Source organism: Strix aluco, chromosome 3 (genome assembly GCF_031877795.1).
Source record: "Strix aluco isolate bStrAlu1 chromosome 3, bStrAlu1.hap1, whole genome shotgun sequence".
Classification (NCBI taxonomy): Eukaryota; Metazoa; Chordata; class Aves; order Strigiformes; family Strigidae; genus Strix; species Strix aluco.
This window is the reverse complement of record NC_133933.1, coordinates 93,495,795-93,521,855: the sequence shown is the minus strand read 5'-3', so window position 1 is coordinate 93,521,855 and position 26,061 is coordinate 93,495,795. Positions and strand designations below refer to the sequence as shown.

Here is a 26,061-nt window from a genome sequence, read left to right as displayed (position 1 = left end):
GCAAATAGTTTTATCTGTGGTTCCATTTATTTCAGAACCCTCTATCTTAGCACTGAAAGAAAGCTAGATCTTCCTAAACTTATTGTGTCAAAGAAATCCATCAAACCCCAGAAATCTAATGGTCTGGGGCAGAAATAATTTAAAATAGCAGGAGTTTAGCTATACAGGGATAGAGGTTTTTGCTGAAAATCAAATAATCCTCTCTTCTGAGTTCTAGTACTGAAATAATTTCCAAAGTAGTGCTTGGAAATGGGCCAGGCATCATAAAGGGAGCTGCTGTTATTTTACTAACCAAGAGAATTCAGTGTCTTCCCTCTTTCAGTTTGTTTCTGGTTTGTACAGACATCAGCAAAATTCAGGCTGGAAATGACAGCTTCAATGGCAGCTTTCTGTTTAAAAATAGATAATGATAAATCTGATCGTCCTTTTTCCTTGCCACCCAGGAATAAGCTGCAAAGTCTCTTGGAATTTGCAGTCACGCGGAAGGAAACTTTGTGCAAATGCAGGTGAAATACTGATCATCTTGTTTTTCCTTTTTCACCAGATTCCATTGTGATTGGATTTTGGGTTGGTCTTGCAGTTTTTGTCATCTTCATGTTTTTTGTCCTGACCCTGCTGACGAAGACAGGAGCACCACATCAAGAGTGAGTCTGAAAACTGGAATAACAAATCCAGCCTGCCAAATGGCGGGTCTGTTTTTTTGCAGCCCCCAAACAGTGACAGTGCTGACATTGCGCTGGCTCAGCACCATCTTGCTCTAGTCTGTCCTTATGAAAGGGTGCAGTACATCTTTGTTTCAAATAGTCTTTGTTCCAAGCACTTTTAGGAGACCGGTTCTGCAGAATAGTTGTTAATGTGTTCTCTATTTAGCAAATAGTCAGTAGGCATGCAGTAAGAGAAGGGAATAGCTGCATGTATGTGTTTTCATGCTAGAAGGAAGTTGGTGGGTAGGCTGCCAAACGGGTGGCTTTAGATTACTGTTCTTCAAATAAATGGGGTCATTCTAGGTAGGCTCACATTATGATGGAGTGGAACAGAGAAATGTGAATACTGACAGAGTATATACAAATAAAATGCAGTGCAGATGTTAAATTAAGGTAGTTGAAGTCTGGCAAGTTTTCACATTTGTGTGTTCAAGTCCAAAATGTAGATATCAGTAGTATTTTAAAAATCTTCCCTTAACCCTGTAGCTCCCCTACTCTGAATGTTGTAGTTCCGGCTGAGAAATTCCAGCAGGTGCTGAAGTACAGATCAGCTCGACATTAGTTAAACACCAGGGTCCCCTGAAAGTCACAAACTAACCATTTTTCTTGTTCTTTCTGGCTCATAAGTATGTGCAGACCATGTCTTGCCTCAGCCATTCATCTGCATTTGCACAGCACGCAGGCTGTTATTGTCCCTTCCTCTGAAGAAGTTTGAACTCACATCTCCTCTCAGTCTTGTGTGCTATAAAGTAGAAACAAAAAGCCTCTCTGGAGAGAGAGAGATCGCTTGCAGGCAGGTAGCAATGATGATAAGCTGATTGTGAAAGGCAATGGTTAGTGCTTATCGCTTCCTAAAGCAGCCTGCCTGTCTCTGCCTACCGAAGGCCCTTTGCTATTTAGTCATATGTAGACTGGCTCTGAAACTTTATGTAATAACACATCTCTAGAGACAGGGCTGTGTTAGAGAGGACATGCGTGTATCGTAAGCCTCTTCTGTGAGAAGGAAATAGAGACAGAAGAATTCAGCTTCCCCACACTGACTTGCTGGTAGTTTTGCCTCCCTTACAGAGTAGCCAGACCTTGCTTCCAAATATATTTGAAGTCCTCCTAACTGCTGTCTCTTTTTCCTGGAGATCTTGTTTCTTAGCTGAGCATCTGAGTCTGTATCCTACATGAATAACATGAGAGGGGAAGAACTGATGAAGTCAAATATACAACAAGGAGAATTTAATATGGATATTTGTCCAAAGTTTGTACACTTGTAAAAATGTACTTTCAGGTAGCAGAGGCCTGCTTGATATCTCCCACTGTTTTTCTGCTTTCTTCATCAATTTTCCTGGAACGGGTTGTCTGGAACATTTGTGAAACCTCCATCTTTGGTCACCTTCTACACCCAGATAACTTCATCTGAATTCAGAGTTGGCCTTGTGTTCATCAGAGCATTGGACTAGAGACCTCCAGAAGTCCCTTCCAATCTAACTCTTAATATAATTTTTTTCTTCAGTTGCTGAAGAGAGCCCAATTACTTCTTTCTGTATTTGTTTTAAACTTTGCAGCTCTGGGAGCTGTGCATTTGAATGCTTGCCCACTTACAAAGTGTGCTGAGTTGGCACCTTTAACGAATTTGAGCACTATTTTTTTTTTGAGATTTGATAATCAAATGTGTACGGTACTGGAAATAGATCATCCAGGAATATGCTAAGGCCAGTAAATACTGTTGTTTCCTCTTATTTTTTGATACGTGTATATAAAAACTGGAGAACATAAATACCTACTGTAAAACCAGTCTGCACTGGTTTTAGTTTGCCTGCATCTTCTGTCTTTATACCTGACTGGATTCTTCATAACTCATCGTTTCATTATTGGGCTGTCTTGCAGCCCTTCTTTAGAAATAGATGTTAATGGGATTCCTAGGTCTTGGGAGAAAGCCAGCCTGATTGATGGACGTGTCTCTGACTTCAGTAAGTCAATTTGGCTGTTCTTTAAAGTACCATTAATGTGAAGGATAAGTGTAACTGGGTTCAGATGGATGGATCTAAAGTAGAATACTCTGATTTTTCTAGTAGCATGCTTTTCTTGGCTCAATATAAAGGGGTGTGATAGCATGTACTTATCAAAATTGTACAAGATGCTCAGAATTGGGTACATTCTCAGACCAGAAGAAAAGGGTCAGGATATGGATGGAGAGAGTAGAAATTTAATTTGCTATGGAAATGATGTATGTTGCACTTTTTGTTTGCTTGCATATTAGTATGTGTAGAACATTAGCTTGTGTGACAAAAAAATTGTGGACAATCTTTCTGAATTTCTGCCTGAAAAGTACTCTTGTTCATCACTCAAGAGAAGGTAGCACACTGTGTTTGTTTCTGCATTTAAAAATATCCTTAAAAAAACAAATGCATGTGTTCATGTAACCTAACTGCACAAAATATTGGCTGATGTAATCTCAAAGCTTCATGCAGCTATTGAGGCAGGCTGTCAACTAATTGCAGTAAAGGTGAAATGACTGATTTTTTTTTTTTTTTAAGAAATCAATTGGTTTTGGTTAAGGATTCTGGGGTGAAATCCACTGAGAAAGGTACATACACTGAAAAAAAACCCCTTCTATAGATATATGTATGTGTTTGCTGAAAACTTATTCAGGAAGATTTCTCAGGTTCAGGGCAGCATTTCTGGGTTGGTACTAAGGATCTGTTTAGATCCCCCAAATTCCCTTTGGGATGCCAAACCCTGCTATTTTGGAGGATTGGCTACTTATTCCTTTCCATGGTTTGCCAAGTACCCCCAGGTCACTTCATGAGTGTTGAGAGAAGGGGTGCTTAAGCTATAGAGGAATCACAAGTGTCAATCCCAAACCAGTATGCCCCTGTTAGAAGGGTATACTGGGCCAAATGGTTTGTACCCTGACAGTGGACTCAAGTCCAGTGGGCAGAGTCCAGAGATTAATACTGAATCCAGTGGACCAGAACCCAGCACGTAGGCTGGAAGATTCCCAGAAGAGGGAGCTTGGATTAGTTCATTGCAACTGCTTGTTTTGAGTGGTTTTCAGTATGTATGATGCTCAAGGTGTCTGGCATTCACCTTCCTGCTCTCTTGTTGGCAGCTTCTGGGACTCGGAGGGTCCCGTTGGCCCAAATATTGCAAAAGGGATTTGATTGTCCAGGTGGCTGTGCTCCCTTCCACAGTGAAACTGGGATTTCTGAGGGTGCTTTTCTTAATTTGAGTGTTCTGAAAAGATATACACTGAGTTATACTTGCATGCTGTAATGAGCAAGACTGCAAGTTTCTAGTCTAGTTTAAAAAAAAGCCAACAAACCTCCTCCCCAAAATACAGAAAGATAGTGTTTGTGAATTTCAGAATCCAAAAATATTACTGTGTATTAGATCTTGTGTTCCCTACTCATGATCACAGGATTATTATTTATCGTAAGTCCTCAATATTATGGGTCGTAAAATTTCTTTGCATCTTCTATTCTTCCATTTAGATTAGCTTGCCATTGCCAGTCTTGTGTGCCCCTTTGCTCCTTCATAGCTCACTGGATTGTAAAGCACTTTCCACACCTATGAACTAGTTTTGCTTCTTTAATGGATGCATTTTAAGCTTTCTTCTGAAGTCACTTCTTCCTAGGCTTATAGCACTTGCCCTTCTTTCTGTGCTTATTTGCTATCTCCACTGTCCATGTCACAATACTACATCTTGGTGACAGATTTGCAAAACTATATATGCAACTTATATTCAGAGTGGTGCTTTCTGTTGCATTATAAATACGTAAATGTCAGTCGTCAGTTTTGAAGCCTACAATAGCGTTATTCCAGTCTGCCTCCTGGTGTGTACGTGGTGGATTATCACTTGCATCAGTTTAAACTTTATGCTTCTACATGCTTCACTTCAAAATACAGAATGAGCCAATAGTTTTGACAAACTGGAGGACTGCTTTGATTCGAAGGCTAGTGTAACTGATTTTGTTAGGATAGAATTCCTGTATCATGTAATGGAAGTAAATTAGCATTGGAGAAGCAGGGTTCTTTAGCTATGACTGAAAGACTAATGGTAGGTATCCTGTGAACTTGTTTCTGAAGGTGCCATCGGAGGCTTTCAAAAGCATGTAGGCACTTACCTCCTACTGCAGGCTTGAGGGAATTAGAGAGATTTTCAGAGAAACACTAAGTGCCATGTGCACCTTGAGGCATCCAGCTATCTGGCTCCACTGTCACTTGCTACATATTCACATGTAAACAGTAAGATTTAATTCTTACCTAATAAAATTTATATTCTGAGAATATGTTTAGATTTTTCACTACTCATCCTCTGCATACCTGTACTGCCTTTCAGGTGCAAGTAACTTTCATGTTGTGATGCTAGCATATAAATTCAGCCTGACAAAGAATGTATTACTATCTGTAAAACTTCCATCTAGTTTGAACTTTTCTCACCCCCAGCTGTTCATGGCTCCTTTACAAGTCCATGCAGATTGGAGCTGGTTTGAGCTAACACTTCCAGAAAACTCCAGGAAAGATGTTAACGTGTCCTTCCTGGGCTATGTGTCTGAACTGTTAAGACTGTCAGTCTTTATAGCAGTCGTTAGTTCCAGCTCTCCTAATTTGGAAATCTGAATGTCATTGACCAAAGTCAGTGGAAAAGGTGGTTTGATGTCTGGACAGTCAAGCACCCAAATTATGCCTTTAGTGACAGCAGTGCTGCCTATGTCTCAGATTTTTCTCTTATCAAGGATTTTTCTCAAAGTGTTCTATAAGCCATTTTAAAAAACTTACTACTACTTGATATCAAGAGGAAATTTCTAAGCTTATTCAGTGAGCTGATTGTTACGGTATATGGATTACTAGAAGTGCCATTTCAGAGTGCTGGCATTGATAACTTATTCTCATGGAAAATTATCATGACAAATCAAGACATAAAACAGCTTCAGTAATAAATAGTGCTGGATTTTAAAGTCTGTTGTAGATAAACTGTAGGGTTTCCATTCTTCTTGATCGTATTGACTGCTGAAAGCAAATTTGCTGTTAAGGCATGAATAGTTCTACTTTTGTGTTTACTGTATTTTTCTTTTTCCTCCCTAGCAATTCAGAACCTTCTGAAAAAAGATTTCGCATGAATAGCTTTGTGGCAGATTTTGGAAGACCTTTGGAGTCGGAGAGGGTCTTTTCTCGTCAAATAGCTGAAGAATCCCAGTCCCTTTTCCATTTCTGTATTAATGAAGTAGAACATTTGGACAAAGCAAAACAAAGTCGGAAAGGTCTGGGTCTGGAAAGTAATATCCACTTCCAGGAAGTTCCCAGGAGCAGTGCAATGTTTGAAGAGGACCTAAATTGTCTTACAAAATTTAACATTCCTAATTTTGTGAACACTGAGCAGAACTCTTCGCTAGGTGAGGATGATCTCCTCATCTCAGAGCCACCAATCATTTTAGAAAGCAAATCGGTCATGCAATCTTCCCATCGGATCCTTGACTGAAAAGTCTTTCACTTTAAGGTAAACGTTCCCATTACTGTTGTTTGAAGCCTTTCTTGGCCTTCTTCTATTTTGATAGAAGGTATTTCAGACCTATTGTATGTAAGACTGGCTGTGCTGACAGAACGTAGTTTAGACAAGAAGTAAAATATTGAATGCTTTATTCTGATACCTTCTGTGGTCTAAACCTTTTGCCCAGCATTATTTTTGCTTCCTGATTTCTTTTCTTGTTTTGTTCTTTTGTTTTTAAATGACTGCTTATGTCCAGCTTCTGAAGGATACCATAATAATTTGAGAGGACCGTGAAGGCTGGAGCCTGGCATTGGGAGGTGTATGAAAACTCCTTGGCCAAGACAAGTGTAAACCTCAAATTAAGACTGAAGCAAAGAATAAACAGGCAGCCCCTGGGGAGGTTCTGCAGCTTCTGCCACTCCCAAAAAGGACACATGAAACTGAGCAGCACAATGGATATCTGCTTGGCATTAACTTCAATTTCTGATTCCTAACTGCTTTTTGGTGCAGGTTAAACACAACTTACGAAGCTTCCAGAGGGAATACACCTTGCATATTAAATTGTTTGGTTACAGTGTTTACAAAATGCTACCACCACCTGCTGCTGAGTAAAAGCAAATGGGTGCCTGTAATTATAGTACTTTAGAGTGACATTCTGACAGCTGCCCAGTGATGACCTGGAATTAGTATTCTACACACAAACAGTAATTTGACTTTTTATTGCTGATGCAAACTTCCAGTTTGGCAAGTGTGGAATTCAGTAGCTAAATTACAGGAAATCAGATTAAAAACTATGCTGCTTTTGCCAATAGTTACTATACGCAAATGGTGGTTGTATGCTTGGCTTATAGGCTGAACCTTCTTATGCTTTTTGGCTCTATAAATGGCCCTTTCTTGACTAGTGGGCCAGTGATGGGCTAGCAGGCTTTTAGTTGTTGGAGGACCAGCTCCAAAAGCATAGCTGAGCTGCACTCACTCCATCTTTTTTACTCACTTGGGAGAACACACAACTGTTCTTCCAGGGAAGGGTTTGTTAAAAGAATTGAATAGGTGTAATTTCAATCTCCAAGTTTTATTTTTTAGAGAAGGAATAAGGTTCTGAACCTTAGCTAGTACTTAAAGTACATTTCAGCTTTCTTCAAAAGATGGTAACTTATGGCCAAATGGTTTTAGAGCAAGCACAAAGGATGCAGAGGAACCAGGTTCAAATCCTTTGCTGGATTTTGAATAAGAGTGCTCTGTAGGAAGTTCTTAAATGAATCTAGTAGATTCAAGATACTGTGCTTAACTGGGTTTTCTTGAAACTAACCTGCTTTGTATACAACTATTTGTGTCAGTGGCAATGTAGCAATGGCCTGCTGATACATTCTTCAGACACCTAAATGCTGATTAATTCATTCTTTCTTCACCTGACAAATAGAAAAAATAGTGGATGGGTTGTGCATTTAAAGAATACAGAGGGGGAAACCTCTTGTTTTTATCTCCCGTGCCCTTATTATAAAACACTTATATCTAAATTTCCTGTTTTTAAATGTAATTCTTGCACTACTTCCTAGCTTTTAAAGTCATGGGATTATACTTAAAGCAAAACAGACTGTTTAAAACTGGCAGATTACTGCTGAAAATAGTTCCCAAGAGAAGACTGAAGTGAACCCTGTTACAAATGACCATAGCTGCCTGGGTTGCAATGTAGGCCTCCTGGATGAAGTATGAAGGCTGTAGTCATGAACTTTTCCCAAATTAACAAATTTGGGATATCTGCCTTCTGAATATGGCAACTGCTTCCTGCTGAGGCACCTCTAGCAACTGCTAGCGCTCTGATGATTGAGCTTTGTGTGAACTGAAGCTCAATACAGTTCTTGTTAACAAGCTCTGGGACTTCTACTAACTGTGGCTTTTATAGCCCATTTCTGGATGAGTGAGCTGACTTCAGTGATGTTTGAGCTATTCTTTTTTATTTTTTTTCCTTTGCTATGCCTGAAAAAGAGAAATGCTGCTTAAATGAGGGGAAAAATCTGTAGAATCCATCTCCTGCAATGGAGAAATGAAGCTTATTTTTAAAGCATTTAAAACTACATTTCAAAATAATGCAGGTCTGGTTTTAGAAAAAGAAAAGCTTGCTATACCCAGTGGGCTAATCTAAGCTTTTCTTCTGCTAGCTTAAATCTTTGTGACTTTTTGGGTGTATAACTGCTACTTTTGGGAAAAAGGAGTATTCATGTGTATGGATGCTGGTGACACTGAATGCCTAGATGAAAAGTATTTAATGAAGTGATTAAGGGATAATACCAACTTAACTTACAAAACATTTGAATTGTATTCTTAGTTTCCTTCTGAAGCATGTATTAATCCTGTAAAGGTATTTAAGGGTTTGGTTCCTGCTTCTGTTCTTCCCTGATGGTGGTTCTACTTTTTCATCTTCTAACTTTAAAGACTTTCATGCTACATTTTACAGAAAAATAACCTGGCAGTGCCCACTGCACAGCTCTCGCATGACTTCAGATGCCCTGTGGCAGCAATAGTCCGGTTCAGATTTTTGCTCTGCCCTCTGCATTAGAGCAGAATGAAAGGGAAATGCAGAAACTTTCTGCAGTCTTCAAAAGCAGTTATTTTAAAGCTGTTCTTTTTCCTTTTTAAGAACTCATAGACACAATGTTTTTCCTCAGGGAAAGGTGATTGGTATAATAATCAACTTTGTATAAATGTTTAAAAAATTCATCTTTTCCCAGAAAACCACCACGAGTTGGTTCACTGTGAAGTGAATAGAGTGTTTTGAATGGGGTAATCCTTCCAAAGGAGTACTTGGAATTGAATGGTGTTTGAAAATGGAATTATTGCAAGTTTTCTTACTGCTTGGGCTGTCTGTTTCAGAGCCTCTTCTCAAAACTCACTATAAATGCATCACCTGTGGTAGATTTCACTGAAAATTCCCTTAAGATAATTATGTATGTATGTTTGCATAAACATGTAATGTATTCTGTAAGAACTTACTAGGTTGAGTTACGTGTTCCAGTTTTCAAAGGTGAATATTTGTGAAATGTTCTTCTGTGTAAACAAGTTTCAGTTGTGTACCTTTTAAAAAAAAAAACCCAAACCACAAACCTACAATATAAAATCAGAAAATGGCCTGCTCATAGAGAAAAGAAAGGGAAAGGTAAAAACCATGACTTTACTAAAATCCAGTGATATATGGTCACTGCGGCTAAAAGGTGAGGTAAATAATGTGTATTTATCATGCATTTTAGTATTTATGCACCTGAGCCTGTAGATCTTAAATACTTTAATACTGACTGTTTTTGCCCCTCTGCTTAAAAGAACCCCACAAACCCTTTCACAAGTCACTGGCAAAGGAGGGATTCAACTGTGCTTTCCCCCTTTTACTCTGCCCTGTCCTCCTGGCAGTGAAAGATGACAAAGCTAAATACATCAACTGGGGATGCTGCAGAGCTGGCCTGAACTTACTCCATAGCCTCAGGTACTGACGGGTAGCAAGGACAGCACAGAGCCTCAGCCTTTTACCACATATTCTTCAACAAGAGCAAGAGTTGGAGGCCTGTGCTTTCCTGGTTTTTGGATAAAAGGTATGTAGGTAGCGGTATGAAAGGCTGAATGGTAATGTTTAAAGCTATCAGAGGAGTTTCTGTTCAAAAGAGTCAGGTCAGTGCTTGATGCATGCCCACCCCTCCCCCGCCCTTCCCTGCAGAACTGGATTTGCACAGCTACTGCTAATATACAGATAGGTTTTCCTTCTTTTTTCCAGAATAGGTTAAATACTGGATAGAGTGGTAGACTTCAAAATGTATTACATACTATCAAATAAAGTCTTTATCCATGATAACCTATTTAATTTGTTACATGAACAATTTTGACATGTTTTTTGGAGAACTTGAAAGAGAACACACTGCTTATGTCTGCCACAAGTGCCATGATGAGACTTGATACTCTTCTGCACACCCTGTTTTCCTCTCTTGAAGCAAATGTCTTCTCTGTAATGTAGGTCACTGAGTCACCCAGCCAGCTGCTCACTTGATTTCCTAAAAGCTTCCAACATTGACAATTCAAATTATTACACTCCAGCTGCTTTGCTGTAAACGAATTCCAGCTAAACATACAGCAATGATTCAAAGAAAGGATGTTTAAGATTGTTTTAATCCATTGTAATGCCTCCTGGAAATACATGTTGAACTAGTATAAGAGGAAAAAATATACAAGGAGTATATAATTCTAATACTCTGAAAGATCCCACTAAAATCTTCAGTGGAATACAGTAAAAGCTACTGACCTCTTTATTAGCCTTTGTTCCATTCCAGGGTATTTTCCCCTTTCTGTGCTGTTAAGACTGCTGGAAAGTCAAGAACTAGTAACTTAGCAGAGAAGTTAAAACTTGGACCTTAGTTCCCTCAAAAGAACACCATTACTGCAGCCATTCAAGACCAGAGGTAAGTCTGTTACGGTGTGGGCTGCCCACTTTATGGTAAATGCCTAAAAACTAAAGACTGTGCTTCAGTGAGTGTACAACTACATAAATACACATGAGAACGCAGTATAAACCAAATTATAGCTTACAGTACTGGTAAATAATACCATCCCTGGTCAGTAAAATAGACTCAGAGAATTTAATTTGAAATTTGATTCAAACTGTGTAAGATACCAGCATTTGCTGAGAAGTGAATATAAGAGTTTTAAAAGGAGTTTGAATGAATCACACGAACACTAAGGCAACCCCTTCCTGAAGACCTAAGAGGGAGAGTTTCTAGCAACCAGAAATGCTTTCCCTAGGCCTTCCCATCCTGGGCAACTTTCTGGGAACACACAGGTTGCTGTAATTTAAAAAAATCTCACTTCAGGTAACACACACTTTACTACAGTGTTACACATATAGCAAGTTGTACAGGAAATAAAATTCAGTAATTTCAACTTACTGTTTATCTTTTTCATTTGCAAAACAGTCCCAAATCAAGAAAATACAACATATTTACACACAGCTGATATTTTATATACAAAGCATTATTGTGTTTATATATTTTATGAATACAGACCAATACTTCATTACTGGGGGACAAAACATCCATACTGAAAATATCTGCATATGAAACAATCAAGATTACCATATTAATTACCAACTGACCATCCTTTTTTTATATCTCTATATATGTGTATACACTCTCACTCAGTGTTTTTGTGTGCTCAAAAAAAAAATAATCCCTGCACTTAGTTACTCTGTGCCTATACATTATAATTTGTTTTACTATTTTGTTCTTTATGCATGCTCAGTCACATGCTTGTATAAGACAAAATGCACATTTACTGCTGGCCCCTGAAGAAGCCAGAAGACGTAGATACATACACACTGGCCTGAACTATTTCACATTTGACTTAAATGCTAGCTTCAACCACTACTACAGCGATACATTCTGGCTTTTATCTTCTCTTTGCCCTAAATAAGTACAGTTGATTAAGCTACAACCTTAATATGTGCTATGGAATTCTTAAGGACTTGCAGTGTTGAGACTTCAAAGTAATGATTTACTGATTTGTTTGAAAAACCTGTCCTTCCAGCCCCCAAATTGCTCTCTATCTGGAATTATCTTTAATTTGACTTACTGCTTCTCCTTTTTCTATCCTTTTAGCAGCAGGTTTTTCATACAAGACCAGTGTAATATAGCCATCCTCATCTTCCCTCCCCAGCCTCCTCACTGGAGCAGGGCAACCTCAGGGGGTTCAGTGGTTCGTTAAGGCTACATTTTCTAGAGTGCTGATCATTCTTTTCCCTCCAGTTAGTCATCTCTTCCTTGCAACAAGGGACCAAAAGCTTAGCACACTAGGTCACATGTTAGTGATGCAGGAGGAATTGCTTCTATGCTACCTAGTATCTTACAGGCTCTACACTTAGGTGTGTAACTCTAGCAGGGCATAAGAGGAGCAGGAGAAGGCAATGGTCTCTAACATTCAGCTTGATACCCACTATGGTGCCTGGCAGTTGAGCTGAAAGTTACATCCCCATTTGGTACTTGGGTAATGGATTATTCCTGCTTAAGCATACTCGTCTTCTTTGTCACTCCTGAGGACTACAGGTGTTTGGTTTTTTTTTTTTGGCCTCTTTTCCAGCTTGCTCAGTATTTTAACTCTAAATTTGCCCGCTACCATATCCTTGCAGTCTGAGCAATAGTACATTGTCTTCACATTTGATTGGACTCTTTGTTCTGTCAAGATCATCTATAAAGATACTGCTATGTCAGATCCAGAATAGCCTAGTGTAAAAATCTTACTCAATGCAGCCTTCCCTTTTAAAGGGAATCCTAATAACTATTCTCACACTGTACTTTATAGGCTTTTTTCATCTCTGCCCCATAACAATTTAGCTAGACCACTCCGCCATCATTCTTACCAGCACAGCTGGAAATATCTGCAAAGGAAGGTCTAGTTTGAATTTCAGCATCACCAGAGAACGCCTGCTCTGCTCCAGCCCTCCAATCGTTCACAAAGTTAAAAGGGTTCTTAAAAGAAAGGGAAGAAACATTTTATGAATTAGAGGGAGAAAAAAAATGTTGGAAAAAGAGGATTTTCATGCCCTACTGAATGAAAAATAATCTCTATACACTAAAAATACAAGCCAAACAGCATATTACTCAAATTGTTCACAGAGGAATCACTAGAAGACAAGTTATAAAAAAAAAGTTAAAAGTATTCAGGCATGTTCTGCACTATTTGAAAAAGCATCAAATACAACTTTTCAATGGCAATCGAATTTATGGAACAACCTCAATATTCCCAATATTTTTAAAAAGTTGCATGTAACTTTATTACTAGCAAAATATACGACTGTGGTGTTGCTCAATGCAAATCTACCTTTGGACAAGCAAGATTCCAGATAAGATCAGAATGTAATTCAATTTATGAGTGTTACATTAATGATTTTTAATATTTTCTGTATATAGCTTTGAATATTAAAATTCTGCTTCTGTAATCGAGTCCTACGTAATCATGTCTTCCAACAGCTGTCTGTTATGCTGATTCCATTGCAATTAGGTGCAGGAATAACCACCCCTTGCTTCTGTAGTTCACGTAAAACATCTAATATTGAATCCAATTCCACTCGAAATTTCTCCAGCTCTTGAGTCTTCCACTGTGCCAGTCTTCGCCACCGCTCAGCCTCACGGGTTTGCCTTGCTTCAGTAATATGTTGTGTTAGTTGGGTTGCCTGCGAATTATAAGCAAGTCAGCATTGTGACTTCCTAGTCAAATACTCAGCCAGTGCTGCCCCTTTGCAAAAATACACCACTTCATTGTATTTGATGCTCAGTCTCAAAGCCCAGTGCCCACGTTAAGTGGAAACGATTTATTATGAATATTACAAAAATCATTCTGATAGCAATGAATTCCTTTAAATAGTCACATTAATGACAGAAGGGTAGAATCCATTATTGACTAATGAGCCTCGAGAGAATTTAACTTACTGTCTCGAAAGCAGCAATTGAAGGTTTTGAATATTTATGACAAAGCTGAGCATACAACATAAAACCCTCTATAATCAAAGCGAACCTTTTAAATTGCCATTTCAATGTGTTAATTAAAAGAATACTCTGCAAGAGAAACATACCAAATCTGAATGACATGTTCTGGGCTACTACTGTACTTTTAAAAACCACAAGTTCTATGAATTATCAGAAAATATGCTTTAGTCACAAAGATCTGAGGCTGCTGCAGATAAAAATTCAAATTAATTTTGACATGAATCCAGGGCATAATTCTATTAAATTACCCAAAAATAAAGTGTCACAAGGTATCAAAATCTCCACACCACTATTAATTGTAACAGATTCCTTAAGGAAAGCTCTATCACTTAATGTATTGTATTTGTAGTTTGATACTAATCTGTTATTTCCTTGTTCAGTAATTAGTTCATTTCATTGTCCTTCACTTGGGGGACTGTTTGATGCCCCACTGCAGATGATTAAAGGTGCAAAACAAAACCCAAAGCTTAATACATAACAAGGCTAGTAGCACCAGGAAAGATGAAATTACTTAGAAGTAATTATTATATATACTACTATTTCTGGTTTTTTACAATTCATTACAAAACATCTTAGTAAATACTATAGGTCAGGTAATGAATTCAGTGGAGACAGATCATGGACTAGGCAGCAGCAGACACTTTACAGAAATGATAAAGAAATTCTCACTTCATATGTGTGGTGGTTTGACCTTGGCTAAATGCCAGGTACCCACCAAGTCGCTCTATCACTTCCCCCCCTTCCCCTTTCTTTCTCAACAGGGCAAAGAGGGGAAAGAAAATAAGATAGGAAAAAAAAACAACCCTTGTGGGTAAAACAACAGCAGTTTTAATATAAGCAAAGTGAAGCAAAGGTCCGCATGCGGAAGCAAAAAAAAGAAAACAGATTTATTCTCTACTTCCCATGAACAGGCGATGTCGGGCCTTCTCAGAAGCAGGGCTCCAATACACGTAGTGGTTGCCTCGGAGGACCAAGGGTGCCCCCCCCCCCTTCCTCCTTTCTCCCAGCTTTATACTGAGCAGACGTCATATGGTATGGAATATCCCTTTGGTCAGTTCGGGTCAGCTGTCCTGGTTGTGTCCCCTCCCAAGATCTTGCCCACCCCGTCCCACTGTGGGGGGGAAATGTCAGAAAGAGCCTTGGTGCTGTGTAAGCACTACTCAGCAGTAGCCACAACACCAGTGTGCTACCAACACCCTGCCAGCTCCCAGCATAAAACACAGCACCATGAGGGCTGCTACAGGGGAAAACCAATTCTGGCTCAGCCAGACCTGGTACAATATGAAAGCAAATGAATAGCAAAAAAGTAACTACTACAGCTGCCATTAGCAGGACAGAATGGGAACTAAAACATGATCAGTGTTGGCAGGGTTTGTTCTTAATCCAGTGACTTGTTTTATACACAGCTCTTTTTGTAAAGAAAATTAAATATCTGATGTAGAAATGTATGAGAATAAAACCTTCTACCATGAACAGTTCTGTACATAAAAGTGTATTCCTTGAGATCTGGTTTCAAAACTATAGAACAAGCTCTACAAGCTAGGAACTACTATGGGTCTGATGATCTTCCAGTCCAAATCCCCTTCTTAGGTTTTACTTAAATACATAAAGTCAAAGTTAAAACATTAAAGAAAGACACAGTCATATATTTAAGTGATGAAAGTGTTGAGAAAAAAAATCTGTATGAACTAGAAAACTGTTTCCAGATGATAGAAGCTCCCTCGACAGATGAAAAATTAGGATGGAAGCCATGACGTAAAATAAGATGAAAAAAATCAGTGCAAAGTTGTTTCACTCATTCAAGGGATACAGCTTCTTGTAGCTGACGTTTGTATCACAAAGATCCAAACCTTCAAAATACCAAATTTTTAGTTTGTGGAGGGTAAAGGCTTTTTTTTTGTCATTTTCCGGTATTAAACCCAGTATGTGGTAGGCTGCTAGAAGATTTGTCTATACTTTTAATGCAGCTTTTCTGAATGGGTATTTTAGGACTAGAAAACAAAAATTAGAGTTCAGCTGAGAAATATTGCTTAACAAACCCCACATTACAAACTCGTCAATGTTTCAATAGATAGCTTTTGTCGTGTATTTGAAACATGAAGTAACCAAATGATACAAGGGAATTCCAGAGGTCATGTGGTCCAACCCTCTGCAAAAGCAAGGCCTCCTTAGATCAGGTAGCGAGGAGGTTACGCACCCGATATGTGCGTCATGCACAAGTAATCTTAACTACCACGGCAAGGACGTGCTGACTAGGACTGCATCTACATTCACTCGTATCAGCAGGCACCAAAGGCAAAACCATGGCTGTACCAAAAAGTACTAGCTCACACTGCAGGGGAACAGAATGAGCTTGTGCAAGTACCAAAATTACAGTTAAACTGATATATTGCTCTTGGGAAGTAAACGCAGATATACTCTGGTGTACCTTTTGAATTTCTTGTTCTCTTTCTGCATGTCTGGTCTCTATATGCTTGATTTTCTTTTCCAGGCACAAAAAGTGTTTCATTTCAGGACTCTGGCACTCCTTAGCTTCTCTCAGTTCTTCCAACAATTTTGTCACCTACAGTTTGAGAGAATTGATGAAAATTGTTATCATTGTGTTAAGCAGAGTATAAAGCAGATTCCTTTCCAAGTGTATTTGCATTGTTTAATCATTCTATTCAAAAGCTGCAGAAAGGAAGACATAAAAGAGAAATCACCTTTATTCAAAAGCTTAAACAAGCGCTCAGGGACTTAGATTAGGATCTTTCATTTGTAAGAAGTGGCTTGAGGATATGAAAATCTAGTCCTTTTTGATAAATCCAAGCCTGCTCAAAATATGTTATGAAGTGACTATTCACAGTCAATTTTAATACTTCTAAACGTACTAAAAAATTAATAGAGAATATTATGATTTGATGTTCTTACACAATCCCTTCTCACACCCTGGATAAAGATCAAATAGAAAATGTGCCAGTGTATTTCTAAGGAATAAATTAAGAAAAGACACACTGCTAACTGACATGAATACAACCCCCTCTTTGGTCTAATAATTGCCAGGTCAAATCAACTCTACCAATGACTTACAACTAATTTCCTAATCTTCCAGGAATCCAGGTAAGTTTTCTTATAAAGCCCTACTGCTTTATTCTCATTCTTTGCCTATTTTAAGTAACTTGATATTTCTTCATTTAACATCCTAAGTCTTTTTTTTGGCCACTTAATGTGTATAAGTAAACTAAAGTGAAAGCTTTGAAGTCTTTATCCTTTATTACAACCCTTGGCTCCCCTTACCCAATATATCTGAGAACTGCTAACCCTCTTCAAGCACTCAGCCATCCTTGGGGCTCTGCTGTTGAATTCAAGTAGCATTGCACCTTCATAAGGTGTTGTCACTCTTACTGAGAAGTGACTCCAAGATGGCTTACTATTATTGCCATTTTTCTTGTGGTTTTCTAAAATAATGTGGCAGGTGCACCCTCCCCGACAACACTAGAAACCTCTCGACCCATGAATCACAGCTCTCCCTAGTGACGACTGTCACGTACGTGCTTTGCTTGATAGGCAAGACCCTCAGCCAATGAAACACTTCTGTCGAGAGAAGTTTCTAGACCGCTGACCATATACAACCACAGATCAGATCTGACTAAGGGTATAAATGGAGTCCTGCCAGAGGGCAAGTGGAGCCAGTCCTCCCCAGAGCAGCGGGTCCGCAGGCAGGGACTCTCCCCTTGGGTCAGGATGCCACCCAAGGTAACTCCTCGAGGTTGAGAGCCCTCATCTTATAGGGATACGCACATTTTGGATCATCATTGTGAAAGCTTAAGAATTCTTAAGTCGGTTGTGTAGTATTAATTTTGTTTGGCATCTTGAACCTGTAATTTACTAATGTTTGTTGGAGTGATAAATAATTTTGATTAGAACAAACTTCATTCCTAGTTTATCACCTGTTAAACGATTTTGGTTAGAATAAATTTCCTTTGAGTTTGTCACCTGCATAATTTCACTTTGTAAGCCTCTGCGACAAATAACAAGGCCTACGTTACTGTATTTTTGCCTGTCCATTACTCTAGCAGCTTTGAAGCTGTGGGCCAATTTCAGCCACATCTGTCAGAGGAACAGAAGACTTAGTTTCATAAGGTCTGTGAAACTGAGTGTCTGCTGCTTGGCTGCTAAGTTGCCCCACTGAAGGGAAGGGCTGATGTGTGATCTCAAGTACATAATTAAATACAAGAAAAATTCATGCAGGAAAGGTGTTATGAGGAGAAAAAAGCCCCAGGAGAAAATGGGCTCCATATATTTTGGTAGCAACAGAACTTTGTTAAATACAAAGGTGTGCTACGTGCAAGCTGTTGTGCAAGAAAAGTATATTGTTAATGGAAAACATCCGTAAGCAGCATGTCTGAAATTCATGTTCAAATAACAATCTTCCAGGGAGCCTCAGAAAAAAAGGTTTTCCTTTTTTGAGGTACCACCATTTTAAAAAGAGGACTCAATCCTATTACAAATGGTAGTGCTTTTCCCTATCATGACTGATTCCGTTAGCAGGTTTGGTTGTCTTCTTTTTTCAGCTCAACTGATTTAACCATTTAATGCTTAAAATGTATTTTATAAACAGCGCAGCAGTCCTGCTAGAGGACAAAAGCAAGGCTTTACTTTGACATTTCTCTCTGTCCAGTCTTGCAATGACTTTTGTAACAAAGGCACTCCATTACATTTTCTTAAATGCCAGACCCTTGAACTCAGCCCGTAACACGTGGGTCAGATCATTCTCTGAACCACCACTGTCAATAATCTGTAAAGCAGTCACAGAAGAAACAAATTAATAACATTTGTCCCATTATACTCTTGCCCTGTTTTCCCAGGAGGAAGTATTACATACACTGAGATCACTGGAGAAAAACAAGCTTTGTATGGAAAGGCAACATGTATCATCAGATTCATAATATGAACCAAAAGTCTCAGCCTTTATTCTGCAAATACAGAGCTTAATAGGAGATCTTTCTTCTCTCCCTACAAACCCTCAGTTTTCTATAAATATTTCACAACCTATTCAGTAAGATAAATATTGAATGAGTTTAGTGAGATTAAGATTAATTATATTAAGTATGTACTAAACACATATTGATACTTCTCTCATTTCTTCTAAATAAGGGCAGCAAACAAGATTAAATGTCTAGAGATCTCAGTCCCTTACAGAATAGAATTCTTTTTAACCTGCAAGGGTTATTAATTACTGTATTATCAAAATGAAGTCAAAATCAGCAATGTTCATACATCAAGGAGATGGTGAATTAAGCATAGGCACAAAGGTAAAACAGACTATATCCTCCTCCTGAACAGGGGGTGATTAAAAAAAGAAAAAAGGATTGACAGCACTTCAAGAACAACAAAAGCATAGCCAATAGTTCAAAAAGCTTTAGCTAAAAGACAGACAGCAATTTAAAACAGTATTAACCCCAAAATGAAAACATGAACAAGTGTAATTTTTATATTATATGCTATTAGTAGAGTAGAAGATTAGGAAAAAACTAGATACCTCCATCAAAAAACAACAAATTTCAGAAGAACTATTACAACTAACCTTCTCTTCTTAAGAGACCTTAAATTTCACAAATATCAAAGGAGAAAACCAAGAATATAATTGCCTGAGTCAGTTTTATGGCAATGAAGGATGAAAAAGGGAAGGCTTTATCTGAACAAAGAATTTGAAAATGGTAATAAGATATCCTCTTAATAACAAAAAAGCCCTGTGGTCTATTATACTACCTATCACAACTCTCAAAGAAGAGGCTATGAATGCTTGAATTAACCTGCTGATCAATTTTCATACAGATGTCACACATTTCTAACTAATTAAAAAAAAAAAAAAAAAGGAGGTTAAAGTTCCACCTTCTGTATTGTTCTCTTGTTCACGTTAGAGAAATGTATTGCTTTCTCAGTTATAATTCTCTAGAAGCAACTGACAAAGACACTGTTTCTAAGACTTATTTTACTATATATTATTTGAGGCTTTACAAGGATGACAGTGAAAACTTTATTAGAATAAGGAGCCCCCAACCCCAATTTAAATATACCTCTTTTTGTAGGAGTTCCTCTCGCATCTGTGAAACTAAAAGAGCTTCCTGATGTCTCTGTTGTTCACTGATTTGTTCCTGGAGATGTTTTATTAATATCTACAAAAACATTACAAATAGTTTGTCATTAACATAAATACCCATGACAACATGTAAAAACCTATGCAGGAAAAAAACATCAGAAATATAATCAGTATTGTAGTACTGCAGCTATAAGTGATGCACGTATTAACAATACTACCTCCAACATGTGTGCACGTGTGCTATTTAACCATCCTCTACGTGGATGGTTAAATAGCACACATGTACATATATAGTATACAAAAACAAGTCTCAATCTTCAAGTTACTTTCTTCAGTTAAAAAAAGTTCTGAAATAATCTGAATGCAATAGTTCTACCTTCACACTGTGTGTAAAACTTCTACCAAAATTTTAATGCACAAATAAAATCACAGGCCCAAGTCCTCATGGGAGACTTCAGCCACCCTAATACTTGCTGGAGGAACAACACATCAGGGCATAAGCAATCCAGGAGGTTCCTGGAAATTATTGATGACAACTTCCTAACTCAAGTGACAGAGGAGTCAGGGAGGAGAGGTGCTCTGCTGGCCTTAAACTCAGAAACAAGGAAGGGTTTGTTGTGGGTGTGAACGTCAAAGACAGCCTTGGCTGCACTGACCATGAGATGGTGGAGTTCAGGATCCTGAGAGGAGGGAGCAGGCTGAAAAGCATGATCACAGCCCCGGACTTCAGAAGAGCAGACTTTGGCCTCTTAAAGATCTGCCTGAAAGAGTCCCTTGGGATAGGGCCCTGGGAGGGAAGAGGGGCTCAAGAAAGCTGTCTGACATTCAAGGATCACCTCCTCCAAGTTCAAGAGCAGTCCATCCCAACAAGCAGAAAGTCAGGCAAAAACGCCAGGAAGTCTGCATGGATGAACAAGGAACTCCTGGCAAAGCTCAAATATGAAAAGGAAGCCTACAGACAGTGGGAACAAGGACAGGTAATCTGGAAGGAATATAGAGACACTGTCAGAGCATGCAGAGATGTGGTTAGGAAACCCACTTGGAATTGAATCTGGCGAGACTGGCAAAGGCAACAAGAAGGACTTCTGTAAGCACTTAAGTGGCAAACAGGAGACTGGAGAAAATGTGGGTCTGCTGCTGAATGGGGCAGGGGTCCTGGTGACCCAGGACATAGAAGAGGCTGAGGTACTGAATGCCTTCTTCACCTCAGTCTTTACTAGCAAGACTGCCCTTCAGGAATCCAAGGCCCCAGAGACTAGGGGGCAAGTCTGGAATGAGCAAGATACACCGTTGGTGGAAGAGGGTCTGGTCAGGGAATACTTATGCAAGCTGCACATGGCCATAACAGGATGCAACCATGTGTGCTGAGGGCAAATGTCACTACCTTCAAGAAGGGCAAGAAGTACGCAGGGAAGTACAGGCTACTCAGCCTCACCCTGATCCCTGGGAAGGTGATAGGGCAACTAATCCTGAAAACCTGGCAGGCACATGAAGGACAAGGTGATCAGGAGTAGCAAGCATGGATTCACTCTATGATGAAATGACTGGCTTGGCAGATGAGGGGAGAGCAGTGGATATTGCCTACCTGGATTTCAGCAGCAAGGCCTTCAACACCATCTCCTGTAAGATACTCACAGAGAAGCTGATACAGTATGGGTTGGATGAGCAGAGAGTGAGGTGGATTGCAAACTGACTTAAATGGCTGGGCCAGAGAGTCGTGATGAGTGTTAACAACGTCTAGTTGAAGGCCAGTAACTCAGAGGGGTAGTGTGTAGAATTGTCAGTTCTGGGTCCAATCCTGTTCAACATCTTCATTAATGATCTGGATGATGGGGCAGAGCATACCCTCAGCAAGTTTGCTGATCACATAAAATTGGGAGGAGTGACTGATACACTGGAGGGTTGTGCTGCCATTCAGAGGGTCCTTAACAGGCTGGAGAAATGGGCTGACAGGAACCTCATGAACTTAAACAAAGGGAAGTGCAAAGTCCTGCTCCTGGGGATGAACAACCCAGGCACCAGGACAGGCTGGGGGCCACCCAGCCAGAAAGCAACTTTGCAGAAAAGGACTTGGTTGTCCTGGTGGACACCAAGTTGAACAAAAGGCTAACAGTACCCTGGGCTGCATTAGTATGAGAGCTGCCAGCTGGTCGAGGAAGGTCATCCTTTCCCTCAGCTCTCATAAAGCCACACTTGGGAGTAGAGTGTCCAGTTCTGGGTTCCCCACTGCAAGAGAAGTGGAGCTACTGGAGAGAGTCTGCAAAGGGCCACTAAGATGATGACAGAGTGAAGCATCTCTCATACGAGTAAAGGCTGAGAGAGCTGGGACTGTTTAGCCTGGAGGAGAGAAGGCTCAGGGGGATCTCAACGATGTTTACAGAGCCAACAGAGCCAAGCTCTTCCAGTGGATTCCAGCAGCAGGAGGAGCAGCAAAGGGCACAAAATGAAGTACAGGAGGTTCTGTCTGACCATAAGGAAAGCTTTACTGTTAGGGTGACCAAGCACTTGTTTGGGTCTCTAAGCCGAGAGAGGTTGTGGAATCTCCCTCCTTGGAGATATTCAAAAACTGTCTGGACATGGTCCTGAGCAACTGGCTCTAGATGACCTTGCTTGAGTAGGGGGGTTGGATGAGATGACCTCCAGAGGTCCCTTCCAACCTCAGCCATTCTGTGATTCTGTGAATACAGTGGCACAGGCCCCTTTTTAAAACAATAGATCCTACTTCAAAGAAAGATAAACTTTATAGTAATATAGAAAGTAGTAACTTTAACAGATATTTATGTGTAATGAATATATCTACTGTATCTTACCTCTTGTGTTGAAATTCTGCTGTTTAGTTCAGCTACTTTAGAAGTAGAATGCTCCTTTGCATGCTGGCAAAGAATCTTCTCCACTTCCCTCTGATGGGAAGCTTTCAGAGATGCAATGTATTCTGCTGTCTCCTCCTGTATCCTGAACAGAGTGAGAGGAAAATAAGATATAGTAAAGCAGCTACAGACAGTTCTTCAAAAACGTGGCAAAGTTTCTCAGTTGAACATATCAAATATCAAAAATGTTAAAGGTGGCTTGTCTTTGAAATTTCATAACAGAACCTTGCAAGATAGCACCACCGTTACCTTCTACTGTTCTGGAGGGATGACAGGGTGGGAAGCCTACAATGCTGAATGTGTGCCTCATTTAACTAGAGGCAGCTAGAATACAGAAAACTCGGTCAATCATCTTTTTTGGCTGTTCTTACAAAAAAAAAAAGCACAGAAAATAGGTGCTTTTAAATCATAATGCAGCTGTCCTATTTCAGGTATCTGTTTCAGAACAGAACGTGTTGCAATCTAAATATGCCAATTTCCTCTACTTTGACTATGCAGGGGTCTAAGGGAGACTAGGTGAAGTGTAAAGTTTCTACAGTTGGTCAGGTAAATCCCACTGAAAGCATACCACGGTTTGAAGGAAAGTATGTGTACTGAATATTAATGCTATACAACACAAATACAAAGCACCTAAGATTTAACAATTTACACTGAGATCTTTTTACTCAAAACCATGACAAACTCTAGTATTAATAAGAAGGATTAATATAGGTTTGCCCGCAGAAATAATTGTGACAATGCACCACTCAAAAAAAAAAAACCCAACAAAAAAACAACGCCGCCCCCCCCCAGTAAAAAAGAAGTTTACTGAGAACATCGGCCAAGTATAAGATAGCTTCACACATGGCTGAAAAGTTAATGTGTCACTTCAATCGCGTATAAGCCAACATTTCAACAAGGTTTTTAAAGGAACACATTGAGCATTTACCTTCGTATGTTATTTTCAGAATAAGCCAGTGTTGCTTGAGACTTCACCCTCTGCTGGTTCATTTCTAGAGACAATCTTTCTAACTCCTCTTTCAGCTGTGCATTTTCTTGCAGAACTTCCGAGAGATTAGAATCAGAAAAGGTATGCGGGTGGTATATTTTGTCATCATTGAAAATGCTTAGAAAGGGCTCACTGTTGCTGGAATTCCTTTTATCTGTTGCTGAGGTATTCTTTTTCAAGATCTCTGTAGAGTTTTCCTTATTATCAGGTTTGTTTCTCAAATTATTATCAGACAACATCACCATCCTTTCTTTTTGAAGTTTCTCTACAGTTTTTGTAAGGTCTTGTATTTCTTTATTTTTGGTGACCAGTTCTTCATTCAGTTTTAACAGTCTGTCTTTTGTGTTACCTTCTTTCATTTGAGAGTTTGTGGACTCTAAGTCTTTATTATCCTTTTTACTTTTGAGCTTTAATTGGGAATTTTGACTTTTAAGGTTTTCAATTTCTGTCTGGAGGTTTTTAATGGTGATCTGATGGGTCGTCTTTAGATTCTGAAGCTCCTGTTCAAGTTCTGTAGAACTGGCTTTATCACCATTTAGTTTTGGTGATTCACTCATAGATTTGTAGGCTAGTAGTTGCTCAAGCTCTACAAGTCTTTGCTCATACTGTATCTAAGGGAGGGAGGGAAGAAAAAGCAGTTTCTTCAAGTGTACTTTTATTATTAGTTCTTATTATTATTCTTTAAAGTTACTGCACATCTGAAGCAAGATTTCATAAGACAGGATACACATAAGTATTACTAACAACAGTACTCAATCAGTTCAGAAATTAGTGAGTGAAAAAAATTACATGAAGCAAATTTAAGTCAGAATTACTCAAAACATTTACTACAAAATAACCCTTTACTCACAATTAATGCAGTGACTATAGGAAAGAAAATTAAATTTACAAGAAACTCTTTCATTTTTCTATAATTGAGTCCTCTTCAGATGTTACCAGCGCAGATGGCAAAGTAACATCTTATTTTAATATAGCAAGAAGTCTTTATTTTTTTAAAAATGTCACGTATCAGTTTGCAAACAGTACTGTCACATGCCTCAAAGTTTTACTTCACATTTTAAAAAATGCCTTAAATTTTAACAGGACAGTTTTTTATTTTTATTTATTTATAAGTATGAATATATAAGTATGAATTCAGAGAGACACAGAATCTTTCTTCCTAATGAGCTGAGGAAAACCTAACTCTTCTTAATAGCCTGGATAGCCTCTGAGGAAAGCATGATGAGTTATTCACATGAAGAAAAGGAAGAACAACTGTCCAATGCTTTCCTTTCCTGCTCATCAAGCACCTGTGCAGTTCACCTTTTCCTTCAAATAATAAGCCAGACTTCCATGTTTCCTAACACAAGTCTTAAGACTCGCTATCATATAATTTTTGGATAGAATGTTTAGTGTTCCCAAACATTCCCCGCAGAAATGCTCGGTCAGCAGGCCTTTGAAACCACAGCCTTTGGTAGAGCAAGGAATTAGGTAAGCAGCTACTCTGACCCACAGGATGAAACCCACTTATCTTAACTGTAAGAATTAAATTATTATGCCTCAAGAACTTGTCCTCTCAGTTTTAATACTACTCTAACAATTTCAATGCTCTTTTTATCTTAGGTGCTGAAGCTACTGAAATTCTGGTTATAAATTCTTTCAATATTTTTTCCCTTGAATGTGGTCTTTGCCTTCAGTTTTCACCACTACCCTGTGTTAGACCCCTTGTGACTGTTATTCACAGAGTAGACTACTCAACAATCCGCTGACTTTTACCTTTATTTTTTGAAATTGTTGTTCCATAGCACGGAGGCTTTTTTTAGCTTCATCATCTTTACCTTCAAGTTCTGTTTCTAACTTTTTTATTCTTCTCTCCAAAAAATCAACTGTGTTTGTTTTAGCTGAAAGATCATTAGTTTTCTCAGCAGCAGCAGCATAAATCAAAGCAGGCAAAGAATTTGGATACCGTCTTTTTAGAATTCCTTCCATTTCTCTGATCTATCAAAAGAAAATTAAGTCAGAATGAAGTCAAAAAGAATGTTCTAATGAAAAGTGAACTGAAGTAAGTGACAGAATGTTAACAAATGTCACCCATTTAAGCTGGGTGAAGAATGAAAACTAGAGATGCATGTGTTGAGAATTTTTTTACATTGTTTACATTTATGTTATTGTTTACAGAAAAGCAAGACTCAACATCTCTTTGTGATTGACATATATCATCTTAAACAAAATACTGCTCTGGTCTTCAGATTGTCTTACGTCAAATGGACCTTTTATTTACTTTCTTAGCACTTGTATATGGCTCTTAATGCTGTTAAATTATTTGCTTTTTTTCTGGACTTACATTCACATTCTACGTTTCCAACTTTTACAGAGATATTTCATAACAGCACTGAAATTATTCTCCCAATAACAGATTACATGCCTTTTATTTTGGAGGCTGCA

At 38.8% G+C, this 26,061-nt stretch overlaps 2 protein-coding genes across 19 annotated transcripts in view; one reads left to right on the top strand and one right to left on the bottom strand.

Annotated features, from left to right (window-relative positions):
• The window catches only part of MRAP2 (melanocortin 2 receptor accessory protein 2), a 28,480-nt gene extending 18,452 nt beyond the window's left edge, over positions 1-10,028 (top strand). For 2 of the 3 annotated variants that reach the window (XM_074819648.1, XM_074819649.1), the window contains 2 exons: positions 545-644; positions 5,784-10,028. In XM_074819648.1, the coding sequence (XP_074675749.1) occupies positions 545-644; positions 5,784-6,177 (494 nt within the window). In that variant the 3' untranslated portion in view covers positions 6,178-10,028. The remainder of the gene's footprint in view (positions 1-544; positions 645-5,783) is intronic. The other variant, XM_074819651.1, reaches the window with a different exon arrangement.
• A 1,000-nt stretch (positions 10,029-11,028) lies between these two features.
• CEP162 (centrosomal protein 162) overlaps positions 11,029-26,061 on the bottom strand; it is a 50,706-nt gene continuing 35,673 nt past the window's right edge. For all 16 annotated transcript variants that reach the window (XM_074819632.1, XM_074819638.1, XM_074819631.1 and 13 more), the window contains 6 exons: positions 25,393-25,614; positions 23,578-24,248; positions 22,593-22,734; positions 19,760-19,858; positions 16,129-16,263; positions 11,029-13,387 (listed from right to left, as the gene is read on the bottom strand). In XM_074819632.1, the coding sequence (XP_074675733.1) occupies positions 13,169-13,387; positions 16,129-16,263; positions 19,760-19,858; positions 22,593-22,734; positions 23,578-24,248; positions 25,393-25,614 (1,488 nt within the window). In that variant the 3' untranslated portion in view covers positions 11,029-13,168. The remainder of the gene's footprint in view (positions 13,388-16,128; positions 16,264-19,759; positions 19,859-22,592; positions 22,735-23,577; positions 24,249-25,392; positions 25,615-26,061) is intronic.